Consider the following 15,280-nt stretch of genomic DNA (forward strand, 5'->3'; position numbering starts at 1 on the left):
GTTTCAGGTTGATTAAATTGTTGTCGAGCATTGGCATTATGTTATTTATGATTATATATATCTGTTTGAATTGTTATTGTTTGGGTTTCATTTTTGAATATAGAGTTTGATTGCAAGTCCAATAATCTAAACTGTGGCAAATTCGCACTGAGAATTTATTATCACCCCCTCTTCCCGATTATGTTCAGGTTTATTACACGGACGCAGCAAGTGAGGATATTGGTAATGCATATAAAAGATCCACTGCCTCGCGTGTATATGTGACGCTTGATTTATACACGCGGCAGGCTGTCAGACCTGGTGGATTTGGGGTGTGACACCCGCACCTGATTATGACGAGCGTACCGCTTAGTTATGGATCAGACGTCTCGAAATGTCCCGCAAAGTCTTGCTCGACCGAGCCTACACCTATATTACATGTACCCTTGGTTTAACCTTTGTTCGAATGATTGCTTGAGTTGTATTAATCTCTTTATACTTTCCTTAACGAAATTCATATATTTTGGTGTCAACCCTTTCTTCATTGGTCTTAATTACTTAACCTCTCTTATCAATTCTCATATTCACGTTTGGGTCCTCTAGACCATACACAATTCCAATTTGGTAACAATTCCTTTACCGTCTCACTATTTTGGTTCTCGTAACAATTCAATGTGCCGATTAATTAAACCCTAATTTGGTCGAAAATTGAATTAATTGCTCTATGTCAAGGTTGAGAAGGAGGTTTACCGATTACAAGTCTATTTGGTCGGATTAGCCTAAGCGATCAACAACATTTCCCAATTTCAGATTTGGTACCAAAAACCCTAGAAATGGGAATCCAAAATCGAGGTGAAATCGGGAAAAGAATCGACACATAAACAACCAAGGAGGCTCAAGGAGCTAGTCTACAAGTAAATCAAGCACAAATCTCGGGTTTAAAATGAAAAATCCTAACAATGGTGAAATTCGGATTTTGAGGGAGAAGAGGAGAGAAGGTAATACCAAATGGGAGAGCTAGATGAGATCCACGTCCAATTTCTCATTCCTACCTTCGATTTCCCGAACTTTCGTGAAATAATGGAGCTCTCTCTCTCTCTTTTCTCTTTGGGGCGGAACACACACTAGGCAGGGAGAAGGGATGGAGTGAGAGAGAAAGAGACAGAATTTTGCTAAATAGAACCTCACATTGTCGCAAAAAAGGTTATAACGTTTTGGTAAATCGTTATAACGATTCAGCTGGTGAAAAACGTAGGAAATAGTGTATAAAACGCATAATTTAGTGTATAAAACGTTATAACGTTTTCTGAAAACGTTATGACGTTTTAATTGAATCCAGCCTTCATAAAATTGTCATTTTTATCAAGTTTTACAGTGAAAAACGTTACATAACGTTTTACGATTTTTTTTTTTTTTTTTTTTTTACAGATGTAACAATAATCAACCACATTACTGCCAAATCGTTATAAATCGTTACAAGCAGCTAAAACTTGCAATCAAATACACGTTGTTTTTGTTCAATATAAATCATTACATGTGAAGCAGTACGTAACGAAAAATAACCGTTTTTGTAAGAGAGAGTTTTTCTTTTTTATTAAATCTTGATCTGAAAAGATACATTAAGACATCCTTTATAAAGATGATTTGATTCAAAATAACTGAAATACAAATAACTGTCTATATAGACAAAACCAAAAATTCACATCCCTTCATCTGTTTTGGCTGAAAAAATATTTTCCAGATCGAAAAATAAGATTCAACCAAAATAGAAAGTTCTTCGGAAGCACGAATTTTATTTTCTGAATTTCTGAGGACATCTTTCCTTCCTTTTTTGTTACCCAAATCAAGAAAAATCTCTCCCAGCCTCCCGCATCAATACGACTATTCTTTTAAATAAAAATAAAATAAAATAAAGGGGCGTGCTATTCTAAGGACAATAATTAAGTTTTTGAGAGCTGAGAGAAAATATGTTCCATTAATTCCAGTTTTACCCTTAGCTTAATTAAGAAATAGAGTGGGCCTTTACTCTCTCTCTCCAACTTAATTAAGAATGATAGTTACCAAAAGAAGTGGGTCCGCAGAAATCTTCTTTCATTCGTATTAACTAAATATTTTTTATGAATAATATAAATTTAAATTTTATCCTATTCATAACATCAACTCGATTCATAAATTTAAAATTGAAGATACAACTCAAGAAACTGGTTACAGAGCAGTACCATTAATCAGAAAAGGCTACATAATGGAATTATCCGTTTCATCACTGCCACAAATTATGAAAAAAGTATTAAAAACAAAGTCCATTGTTTTCTATGAATAATGCTATTGAACAGGTCAAGTTTTCTACTAGTATTACAAAGAAATACAAAACTTTTGTCAATAAAAACATAAAGAGAAACATTCATGGGACTGACAAAGTATTACATCAACAGAAATTCTAATCAATAGATATTATTCATCATTTCTTTCTGTCTAATCTCATTACAATATCATGTTGGTTCAGCTGGTACAAACTGTTACCTCACCACGAACAAACCTGGGAAAGTTGAAACTTAAGCTAATCATGTCTATGGTAAATTGTGCATGCATGCCATCCAGAATGTATAGGTACCGATATAATATACAAGATATTCAGACCACCACACAAGTATTGCTTGCAGCCATTAGACATATATACCTCTCGGCACATGCCCACATTGTTCATATTGAATTACAATAGAGTATACATACATCATCTTTTCTAGACTACTATTACTTTTGACAGGTTGGCATGAAGGAAATATCAATTTCAAAATAAACAGAATGCTACGTGAAATGATAATAGTGTAAACCTGGTGTAAGAAAGCAAGGTGTTGAATAGCATCCTTCCTAGAAAACAATGTACTTCTATTTAAACTTTTATTTTTATAATTTGTGACAGTGATGAAATGTATTATTTCACACGTAGCCTTTTCTGATTAATAGTACTGGTATGTAACCGGTTTCTTGAGTAGTATCTTCAACTTTTCTAGTTATTTCATCTCATTTTTGTACTGGTAAAACCAATAATTAACTTATTATGAATCGAGTTGATGTTGTGAATTGGATAAAATTTAGATATATTCATAAAAAGATTTAGTTAATACGAAAGAAATAAGATTTCCTAGAACCCACTTCTTTTGTTAACTATGATTCTTAACTAAGCTGGAGAGAGAGAAGGAGAGAGAGAGTAAAGGTCCATTTCAATTCTTAATTAAACTAAGGGTAAAACTGGAATTAATAGAAAATATTTCTCTCAGCTCTCAAAAACTTAATTACTGCCCTTAAAATAGCATCCCGTAAAATAAAAGACTATCAAAGAACATCTTGCATTTAGTATTTAACACCTCAAACAGAAGATTTAAATATTTCCGGGTCCGCACTATCTTTAATTTGGAATCCATATCCTCTTAGGTAATTGAATATTTCTGTTTGAATCACAGCCGTCCGATCAGAATCTGAGCTAATCTGGCCGGAGTAGGAACACAAGGAATCACTTTAATAATCGTGTGAATTCTGATTAGACGGTCCAGATTCAAACAAAAATATTATGTTATCTTAAGTGATAGTAGGTGATGTAGATGGTCTCGATTGATATCCGAGATGAGAAAAGTATTTCGTTTCGTAAACAAGTAAATGAAGAAAACACCGATTAAAATAAAATAAAGATATTTAATTATTCCTATACATGGTGTGAATCTTACAAAATATCATAAAGAAGTTTAACGTACATTGAGCACTATTTGATATACACCATTAAAAATTATTAAATATGGACGTTATGAATTTATGTCTTTCGATAAATTGTAGAACTTATATGAAATATACATATCATTTACATATACTTCAAACAATAAGTGTGGCCCTATATAAATTTAGAGAAATGTTCTGGTACCCTGAGTCATCATACTCGAGTGTGTCATCTAAGTAGTTTAACATAAAAAACTTTCAATGTTGTCTAACTTTCATTTCCAGCGCTAATATTCAAAAATTTAAAGCTATGTTTATAATATTTTACAATGCTACTCGCAAACATATAAACCTCTGTATGAAAGCATTAAAATTCTAAATCTGTATAGTTTTAACTCCTAACTACTTTTGTCTTTAAGCTAAAAACAGAAAGATTGTTTACACCCACTCTTTTTTATTTTTTCTCTGATCATTATAATTTATTTTTCCAACAATCTGTGATAAATTTTACGAATTTAAAAATACAAATGTTTTCTATTCAATTTTATTTTTCAAATAAGATCCATGAAGAAATATTTTTGAGTAATTTTAAAGTCATTTGTTTTTTTTTAAGTAAAACTCATGAGCACTTTAAATTTTTAAAATTTTAAATCTGAGTCTACAACCATTAAAATTTTGAAGGCTTTGTACATGAGGTTTATATACTTTGTAAATGCAGTGTTATTGTTGAGGTTTATATTCTTTGAAGTGTTATTGTTGATGTTTAAATTCTTTGTACATGAGGTTTATATGTTTTATTATAGAGATTTAAAGTGTTATTAATGAGGTTTATATGATTGCTTGTAGATAAGGTTTAAATTATTTTTAGCAAAATAAAAATAAAAACTGAAAGTCACAAAGATTTAAAGTGGTAAAAAAAATTACCACACAAATATAACTCGAAAGTTATTCTTCATGGATCTCATTTAAAAGAGAAAATCGGATAAAAAATGTTCATATTTTTAGATTCGCAAAATTCATTACGGGTTGAGAAAATAGATGAGAATGATCAGAGAAAAAAAAAGTGGGTGAAAGGAATCTTTCTGATTTTAAAACAAAAGTAATTAGGAGTTAAAACTACACAAATTTAGAATTTTAATGCTTGCAGACAGAGGTTTAAATGATTGCGAGTAGCATTGTAAAATGTTATGAACATAGTTTTAAATGTTTGGATATTAGCGCTAGAAATGAAAGTTAGATAACATTGAAAGTTTTTTCTGTTAAACTACTTGGGGGTCGCGCTCGGAGATTTTGTTTGAGGTATAATTATCAAGCTCCATAAATTTAAATAGATGATTTGAATTTAATATAATAATTTATCTTGTTTACACTTGAAAAACATCAACCGTGTTTAAATTTATTTTGGCAAGTGCCAACTCTACACAATTTTTTTTTTTTTTTTTTTATAGAATTTGCACTAGAAAAAAAAAGTTCACGCAATCTATATTATAAAAGAGGAATATATTCTAAATCCTACAACATTCATTCTTCTAATCATTATAACGCATTAAATATATAAAGACGCGTTAAGATTGTGCTGATAAATATTATGTGATGAGACCTGACAATAAAAATAGGGCATATATATATATATATAGAGAGAGAGAGAGTGTGTGTGTGTGACTAATGTGCATTCGTATGCATATGACCCGATATGTATACGATTGAAATTTGAAATTTCAAAATTCAAAACGTCGATCCGAGCCGTTCATCTTGTTCTCCATATTAATATGTGCTTGGAGACCAAATTTTACATTTTTCTGAATTTGTTTACTATTTATTAAGCCACTTTGAAATTGTTGATCCAACGGTGACTTAACAAAACAGTAAAATCAGCAGCCACCGTTAGATCAGCAATTTTTAAAGTGGCTTAATAAATAGTAAAAAAAAATCAGAAAAATGTAAAATTTGGTCTCCAAGCACATATTAATATGGAGAACAAGATGAACGGTTCAGATCAAAGTTTTGGATTTTAAAATTTCAAATTTGGACCGTATACATATCGAACCATATGCATACAAATGCACATTAGTCACTATATATATATTGTATAGCTTAGGGGGTGCTTAACTAGCAGTCTAGCCCCATATTTGATTTTAAAATTTGTAATCATGTATATGAAAATTTAGCTAAATTTTATTATTTTATAACTTTTATATAGTTTGTCTCCTCTCATAAATTATCATATGTGTGCTTGTAGCTTAGTTATAAGAATTCTAATTTGTTATAGTGAAAATTTGTGTCCAAATTCCGAGCTATATCACTTTTTAAAATTCATAAAAAATAAGGTAAATACATACCTATATTTGATTGCTTTAAACTTGAATTAAATTGATATATTTTATTTGGAGATTATTTAGTTATATTATTATGAGTTTTAAACTTTTAATACATAGCTTAAAATGAATGGAAATTTGTCTAAGTAAAATCAAACATTTTTTTTATATGTTCTTATAATATGTAATATTGAGCTCGTTTAAAATTAGTGTTCTAAATAGCACGCTATAGCGTTTTTAGACTCTAAACGCTAAGCTATGGCATAATAACACGCTATTTGAGCTACGGACGCTATAGTGGTAATAGCGGTCCGCTATAGCGCATAGCGTGTAGCGCAAATAGTGCCCGCTATGCAACATTTATCGTTTTTTGTTTTTTCAATTTATATGAGCTTTAAATAAAGATTCGGATTTGATTTTAACCGTAATTATTTTTTTTGCAATTGACATACTAAACTTTATATTAAACTATTAAATATTTAATGAGAGATCTATCAAACGAAATCAAAATAAGGAAGCTACAATGCCCTATGCAGCATGAGTTGTTTTTCTTTTCTTTTCAATTTATATGAGTTTTAAATAAATGCTTAGATTGAATATATTAAGATATTTCTTGAAGTAACAAAATGATACTTACTATACAGTAGTTTGAATATTTTGAATATATTAAGATAGTTAATTATGTTATGATGTCTAGGTTATTTTGAAATTTAAATAGAAAAAAGATATATTATGTCATGGTGTTGAATATATTTTGAATAAAAAAAGATTGATAGTTTATGATATTAATATTACTATGGATATTTTGAGTTGCAGTTTGGACTTTGTATTGGTTCAATATGAATATTATAATTTTTTAATCAATTTGATATTATTTATTGTTCTATGAGACTTAGATAATGTTGATATTTAGTACAAATATGTGATATAATTTTTATAAAAATAAGAAAATGCTATGTAGCATAGCTTTCGCTATAGCTTTTTTTGTAGGCTTCTCGCTGTGACTCGATAAACGCTATTTAGAACCTTGTTTAAAACAAACACATACATGCAAAATGAGAAGAAAATATTAGTGTATTTAGTAAATATGGAAATCAAATAATTAATAAATGATCACTTGATCAGTACATTAATTAAATTATCGAAAAATATAATAGTTAGAAAGAACAAAAAAAATTGTCTATACATTTAAATCTTTTGAAGATGTGTTAATAAAAGATCAACAATATTAATATGCCTACTCCAAAAGTCTCTTACTAATCAAAAGCATAGATTCTTAAAAGAAGGAAGGTATCCGGAGTTTCTCCTTTGAGGACAACGAGAACTTTAAAGAAGAAGGGGGTAAAAAAGAGAACCCAAAAGCAGCTCAATGCTATCGGTTTTTACCTTTTAATCAAAGCAGCTCAATGCTATCGGTTTGACCAAAGGGTCCAAGCAAAAATTAATTACCATCGGTGGTAATCAATCGGCCGATAGAAAGATAGCTAAGAGCATCTGCTTAACTGCAATTATTAAGAAGCATCTGCTTTTCGTGTAAATCAGCACAATTGATTCAACTACCTTAATTTTAATATAAACTATTTTTATGGTAGGTTAGTAATTGTAATTGTAATTTTAAAGTTTACAGAAAAACTGCTTAATTTTTTATGTTCAAGTATAGAAAGTTTGTTTATATAAAATCAACAGTCAAGATTTAGAATTCAATAGTCGAATACATTTGTAATTGTTTTTAATAGGAAAAATGCAAAGGATTGTGGTCGATTTTGTATATATGCAATTACGCTATTTAAAAGTCAAAATTCAATAACAAATTGCAAAGTAGGAAACTGTCGCATAGAAAAATCACAGAGGAATTTGGACAGTCTTGGCTTGGTAGTTGATGGATTATTGTATCATAAACTTGTGACTCCATATGTAATAAGTCACTGTCATACTTGCGAACTAAAAGGTTCACTGCCATACGCATATTACAACAGTGACTAATGCCATAGAAAAACCCATAGGCCATAGCATCTAAATCTCACTCCACAGGAATTCATATAATCTGAGTTAACTAAAATTTTGAGTTTAGATCTGGACCGTCCAATGTGATTAGGCACGAATAGCGTGCATTCCATGATTTCCATCGAACGGATTGACCCGGATTCTGATCGACGATCTTAATCTAAACTCAAATTTAAGGTACTTCAGAGGATTGGGATTCATCTCACAATAGTACAAGTGTACAACTAAAGTATAATGCTAAACCCATTACACAGCAAAGCAAAAAAGAAAAACAAAACTTGAATGCACGCGAGGCATCCGCCTTGTTTCTCTCTCATTAAACAAACCAAGAAGATATGCTACCACCTACCCAAATCGGAGCAAATAGCCCGAAAGTCATTTTACTGTAAGTGGTTCCCACTCGCCACTTGCTATACTTCCTATGGCCGGAAAACCTCCTTCCGGTAAAACCACCTCCACCTCCGCCGCAAGCTCCTCCTCTGGCGACGCTAGATTTCTCCACGACATAGAAACCCTAAGCAAGGCACTCTCTCTCAACCCTCCTTCTAAGTCCCGATTAAATTCCAACCGGCGATCCCTACCTCCGCCTCCCTCCGCCGTCCGATCGAGCTCTAAATCAAATCCAACCTCTAAGCCTTCGATATGGCGATCTCTGAAGTCTCTCTCCCACATCGGCCAGAGGCGCTTCGACTGTATCTTCTCTCTCCATGTAAAAGCGATTGAGTCACTTCCCTCCTCTCTAGAAGGTTCCTCTCTGTCCGTACACTTCCATCCTTCAAGTTCCTCTTCGTCCCCTTCTCTCTCTACTCGACCCGCGAAGTCATCCCGCGGGTTGGCCCAGTTTTATGAGACCTTGAGTTACCGTTCTACAATTTATGCAAAATCTTCTGTGTCGAAGACACATGCGGCCAAGTATGAGGCCAGGCAATTTTCAATTCATGTCACATGTGCTGGTACGGATTTAGGCCGACATACAGTGGATCTAACCCGGTTGCTTCCTCTGACCATTGCCGAGCTTGAGGCCGAGAGTAAGATGGATGAAGAAGAGGGAGATGGAGAGCAAAAGGGAAAGTGGAGTACGAGTTTCCGACTTACAGGTAGGGCCCATGGTGCTAAACTCAATTTAAGTTTTGGGTATTCTTTAATTGGTGGTAGAGAGAACAGAGAAAAAAGAATTGGTGAAATTTTGAATGTGAAGCCCAGTAAAATGGAAAAGGAGAGGTCTTTGCCTAGTTTTGTTAGAGGCAGGAGTACATCTCGTTCTATAGAGGAAGTGAAAATGCTACATGAATTACTGCCATATGTAAAACCAGTAGTTTCTGGATCTTCTCCTAAAAAGGAAAGTGAGAAAAAATGTGAAAAAGGTGAACGGGTGCATGGTGAAGTGGAAATCGGCACAAAGCAATTGGATAATGAATCAGATTTCGGTAAAAAGGAGGTGGTAGATGATAGTTCTCCCGAACCTAAATATTGCACTTCTGTGGTGCCAATGAATCAGTTTGAGTTGGATTCTTCGGTTGATAATAACACTGAATTTACAGTAATTGAGCAAGGAGTTGCGGTTGAAACCAAGGACCAAGAAGACAAAGATACCAAAACTGAGGGGTTTATTCAAAAGGACCAAGTCTTGGAAGATAATCCAACAACACAAGAGTCAGAAGAGTATGTTTTGGAAGAACTTGAATCAATTTTTGAAAATCTCTCATATCTCAAATCCCCAAATTTAGAGGAAAATAACAAACTACACAGAAATCTGACACAAGAGGACATAAATCCTAGCTCTGATTCTCCTAGCTTGAAGAGGTCGCGTAGTTTAGATGCTGCGACTGAGTCCGTGGCTAGTGAGTTTCTTACCATGCTGGGTTTAGATCATAGCCCCTTCGGTTTAGGATCTGATAGTGACCCAGACTCAGATTCACCAAGAGAGCGCCTTCTGAGACAGTTTGAGAAGGAATCATTAGCCACAGGCAGTGGTCTTTTTGACCTAGACTATGAAGATGATTCAAATGAAACTGAATGTGGCACTAGAATTGAGGATTCTCTTGAGAAAGGTTTAGAAATTGGGATAAACAAAATTGAAGAAGATGATTTTGGTTTTGATTTTACATCACTTATTCAAGAAGCCGAAGCTGAAATGCCAATTTCAAGGGCCAAGTTACTAGAAGATGTGGAAACTGAGGCGTTGATGCGCAAATTTGGGTTAGACAAGAATCCATTTTATGATTCTCCTCCTGCGGGTCCTAGTAAGGGTACTGGCTTTGGTAGCCCAATCCATTTACCATCGGAAGGTCCAATTGACCTGCCTCCACTTGCTGAAGGTGTGGGACCCTTTGTTCAGACGAAAGGTGGGGGCTTTCTTAGGTCAATGAACCCTGCTGTATTTAAAAATTCAAAGAATGGAGGTAGTTTGCTCATGCAAGCATCATCCCCGATTGTGGTGCCAGCTGAGATGGGTGGGGGTATTATGGACATTTTGCAAAAGTTGGCCTTGGTTGGGATTGAGAAGCTGTCCAGGCAAGCAAGTAAGCTCATGCCGTTGGAGGATATTACAGGAAAGACCATGCAACAGGTTGTCTGGGAAGCAGGGCCTTCGTTGGAAGAGTCTTACAATAGGTACTACAGACTTTCTTTGTAATATTTTCTAATTATGAGTTCTTTAAATTTTGTCTTGTAGGAAAAGGTTTATGATCCATTGTTAATTTGTTATGGCAGATTTTGATGCCATTGTTTGAATATAAAATGTACCAAAAAGATCCCTACAACCATATGTAGTAACTGGCATAACTGGCATACCATTGTCATTTTGTCAATTTGCTGGTACTGGTGTACCCTGGACCATTTCTGCAATAGTGACCCCTTAGGTTATTTAGGATTAATTTTCGTTTTATGTTTCCTTATTGAAGTGCCATATATTTTAGCTGTCTAATTTCATAATTTTTTCATGTTCCAGAAAAAAAAAGGAAAAATAAAAGAATTACAGATCTTTTTTTTATTTCTTACATTTTTTTTGTTTTTTTGTTCAGACCAAGCATGTTGGAGAGTAGTAGTGACTGTTTTCCCAAGGACACCTCCAATTCTATGTGGAAGAAGGGCAAGAGCTTTGATTCGTCTGCCTACACAGGAGGTGAGGAGGCATCATCAGAGTATGTCTCACTTGAGGACCTTGCCCCTTTAGCAATGGAGAAGATTGAGGCTTTATCCATTGAAGGCCTCCGTATCCAGTCTGGCATGTCTGATGAAGAGGCCCCATCAAACATCACTCCTCAATCCATTGGGGAGATATCAGCCTTGGAAGGAAAAATTTCCCAAAATGCCCTCTCTCTAGGTTTAGAAGGCACTGCCGGTTTGCAACTATTGGATATCAAATCAAAAGAGGGAGAAGATGTAGATGGTTTAATGGGTTTATCTCTTACACTGGATGAATGGATGAAGCTCGATTCTGGTTTAATCGAAGAGGAGGGAGAGATAACTGATCGAACGGCTAAGATTTTGGCTGCACACCATGCAAATTCTGTGAACTTGGTCCATGATGGACAAAAGAAGGGGAAGAGAGGCAGTAGGAGGTGGGGCTTGCTGGGTAATAATTTCACAGTCGCCATTATGGTCCAATTGCGGGACCCGCTTAGGAATTTTGAACCTGTTGGGGCACCCATGCTTGCACTGATTCAAGTAGAGCGGGTTTTTGTACCACCTAAACCCAAAGTTTACGGTAATGTTCTATTTAAAGTTGGCATAGAAATGGATGAAGAGAGAAAAACTGAAAATAAAGAATTGGTCATAGAAGAGAACACAAAGAAGGTAGAAGAGGAAGAAGCAGCTCCTATTGCTCAATATAAAATAAATGAGGTGCATGTTGCAGGTTTTAAAACTGAGCCAGAACATGTACCTGATAAGAAGAACCCTTGGAATAATGCTTTGCAACAACAATCCGGGTCAAGGTGGTTGATAGCTGCGGGTATGGGCAAGGGGAATAAGCACCCGTTATTGAATTCCAAGGTGGGTAATAACTCTAGTGCCAAACCGGGTAAAGGGGACACCCTCTGGAGCATTTCCTCTGGTAATGGATCTAAAAGGAACCCAAATATTTTTTTGTCCAGTAAGGCCGGTAGAATGAGATGAGCAAGCTTGTCAGATTCATGTGTAGTTAAGTCTGTTCTTTTGTTGTTTTATTAAATGAACTGCTCTAAAGTTTCTATTTGTCCTTTGTAAAAGGTTCTAGTTTTGGTTGCCTTCAATGTCCAGTCCTTTTTTTTTTTTTTCCTTCTTTATTCGTCTTTAGTACCTACATCTCTTAAAAATTGAGGTGGTGAAGCAGGGAGGTCATCTTTACTCAGGTGTGATTTCAGCAGTTTAAACTCGTCAAGGTTCCGTATTATTTAAATTGAATAACTAAAATTTATTTTGCCAAGTAAAAAGTATCAACGGTAAAAATTATGTAATGGTTTATTCGATGGACAACAATAACATAGTAGATAGTAAAAGAGTAAGTTATAATATTCTATTGCAATAAGTAATGCTATAAAGATTATCGTATGAATTATTCACATCTATGTGATGAGGTTTGTGTATTAACTCCGTTTGTGTAGGATTAAATTTCTTCTATTTTTGTTTTTGTTTTGTCACACCCTCTTGAGTATCATGCAAGTTAGGCATGATAATTTTACATTAGTATAATTTATTTAACACTTTTACAAATAGACCTTTGTAAAATTTATTGATTAGACAAATTCTTCATTCAACATGATTTTAATTTCTTGATGTGTGTGTGTCTATATATATATATATATATATATATATATATATATATATATATATATATATATATATATATATATATATATAGAGTTAGGCTGGGGTGCTATGGATAGCATAGTGGCCTCTATGCTACGGCTCAATATTCGAGTTTTCAAAATTCAAACGGTCGATTCGAACCGTTCATCGTATTCTCCATATTAATATCTGCTTGGAGACCAAATTTTATAATTTTCTGAATTTTTTTACTATTTATTAAGCCACTTTGAAAATCGCTAATCCAACGGTTTTACTGTTTTGTGCAGCCACCGTTGGATCAACAATTTTGTAAAATACTTAATAAATAGTAAAAAAATTCAGAAAAATGTAAAATTTGGTCTCCAAGCAGATATTAATATGGAGAATAAGATGAACGGTTCGGATTGACCGTTTGGATTTTGAAAACTCGAATATTGAGCCGTAGCATAGAGGCCACTATGCTATCCATAGCACCCCAGCCTAACTCTATATATATATATACATGCATAGTTCTAAATTTGAAATCCAATTAAATTCCTTTTAAAAAATATTTGTTGCATTTTTACAATTAAAGTAGTTCAATATTTTTCTAATCAAGTCGATATTTAGAGCATTTTCGTTTGTTATGGAATTACATGGGATGTAAATTAACGGGGATATGAATCTACTTTTAAAAAAGTGAGATCCCATGGATGCGGATACACATGGAATTAATTAATTATGAAAATGTGTTAAAAATATTTAACGCACAGTACTGAAGACAGTATATGTATGGATCTTATTTCATCGTTCTATGCTGATTTCATAATTTACACATGATAACGATTTATCATTTATATACAGTTTAATATGGTGTTGGTATATATATATATTTTTTGAAGTCATGTTGGTATTTATTCGACGGTGCTTGAAAAAGAACCTATGTACAACAGCTTTTTTGTCGATGCGCAAATTCCAAGATAGACAAAAATGTGAGCGGTTTTTCCGTATCAACGTGCATTGCGAACTATCAATTGAACTATAATGAACTATAATAAATGGGTATATTCTTAATTTGACATCTTTTATTCGACGAATTCTAGGATAATCCGCAATATCATATAGTTTGAAAAGAAAACTATAAATAATCTGCTACGGAATGCGGAGTCTAACCTGATATTGATATTTGACAAATGCCCCATTCTTTTGGATTCTCTATTTAAATACTAATTAAACTAAAATATCTTCTATAAAAAGTTCGCGCCCCATTGAAAAAAAATATATAATTTTCTGTTAACTACAAAATCTTTTCTTTTTGATTGGTTCTTTACAAAAATTAAATGTATTATATATATATAAAAAAAAGTGATATCTAGATCATTTCCTTACCTACCATCTTGTCACATGATCTGGTGGGTCTAGTTTATTTACTTGCACATGTACTTATTTTAAGTTAACCCTCCAAAATTCAAATAAATTCAATTAAATTTACATTTTTTAGATTTTTTTTTTAGATCGATAAAATCACTACTTTTAAATAGTCTAGAACATTTAGACCAAGTAATTTTCTAACAATCTAAAAAAATTAAAAAAAAATGTAAAAATTAGATCCGTAATACGGACCAATCTACCATAGCCTCACTAAAGAACCGACGAATGCATTTCTTGGCAAGTTATTTGAATTTTCATTGTTGCACTTTGATACCTTCTTTAATTTAATTTTTCCTTTATTATTTATTTTATTTTATTTGGCACGTATAATCGTCATGTCCGTGTGAAGCTGTCATTGATATTGAGGAATTTGTTCAATTCTACCGTTTGAAAAATAAATAAAAATAAAACCAATTAATATATCATGCTGTTCAATTTGGTGCTTCATTTTAAATCACATGCAAAGAGTACCTTCATCTCAGTTGTAAAGAAATTACAAGTGCTGATATAATACTTACAATTTCAATTGTAGGAATGTGAACTACTTATTAAATTAACAATTTGTCTAAAAATAACTCTATCTCTACAATTATAAAAGATTGTTCTTTTGCTAATTATGAAAATTAATTCTTTTTTCACCTCAGGGAAATTGAAAATTGCAGGGATGAATACATTCTCAAAATAATGTGAAATTTTTTGCTAAATTACTGATGTGGCAAATAAGTTCAATTTCTTGCAATTGCAGAAATGCAGATATTCTAAAAGAAGAAACCAATCCTAGTTTTCAATGTCTTTGAAGTTTTGTAATGATTATTTCGGCATGTGCTCATGAATATGGATTTAGAGTTCAAATCCACATTTTTTTGTTATTAATTATTAACATATCAAACTCACATTTTTTTTTTAGAGTAGAACTAGGGTGTTCTTAAGTCTAAAAGAATTAATTTTCATAGAATCAAATGAATCGGCTTTAAATGACGAATCTAAACCGTTGAAATCCGTCTACTTTATAAGTGATATGTCTACATGTAAAAAAAAATTAATTTTGCATAGAGTCAAATGGTTAAAAAATGTTAAAATGCATTAAAATTAAT

General features: G+C 32.9%; 1 protein-coding gene across 1 annotated transcript; it reads left to right on the forward strand.

Annotated features, from left to right (window-relative positions):
* The first annotated feature begins 8,282 nt into the window (after positions 1-8,282).
* LOC144547133 (EEIG1/EHBP1 protein amino-terminal domain protein) lies at positions 8,283-12,194 on the forward strand. Its single transcript, XM_078295725.1, has 2 exons — positions 8,283-10,619; positions 11,030-12,194. The coding sequence occupies exons 1-2, from the start codon at positions 8,428-8,430 to the stop codon at positions 12,123-12,125; spliced, it is 3,288 nt and encodes a 1,095-aa protein (XP_078151851.1). The 5' UTR covers positions 8,283-8,427; the 3' UTR covers positions 12,126-12,194.
* The last annotated feature ends 3,086 nt before the right edge of the window (positions 12,195-15,280 follow it).

The sequence above is a fragment of the Carex rostrata genome, chromosome 31, assembly GCF_964058835.1.
Source record: "Carex rostrata chromosome 31, lpCarRost1.2, whole genome shotgun sequence".
Lineage (NCBI taxonomy): Eukaryota > Viridiplantae > Streptophyta > Magnoliopsida > Poales > Cyperaceae > Carex > Carex rostrata.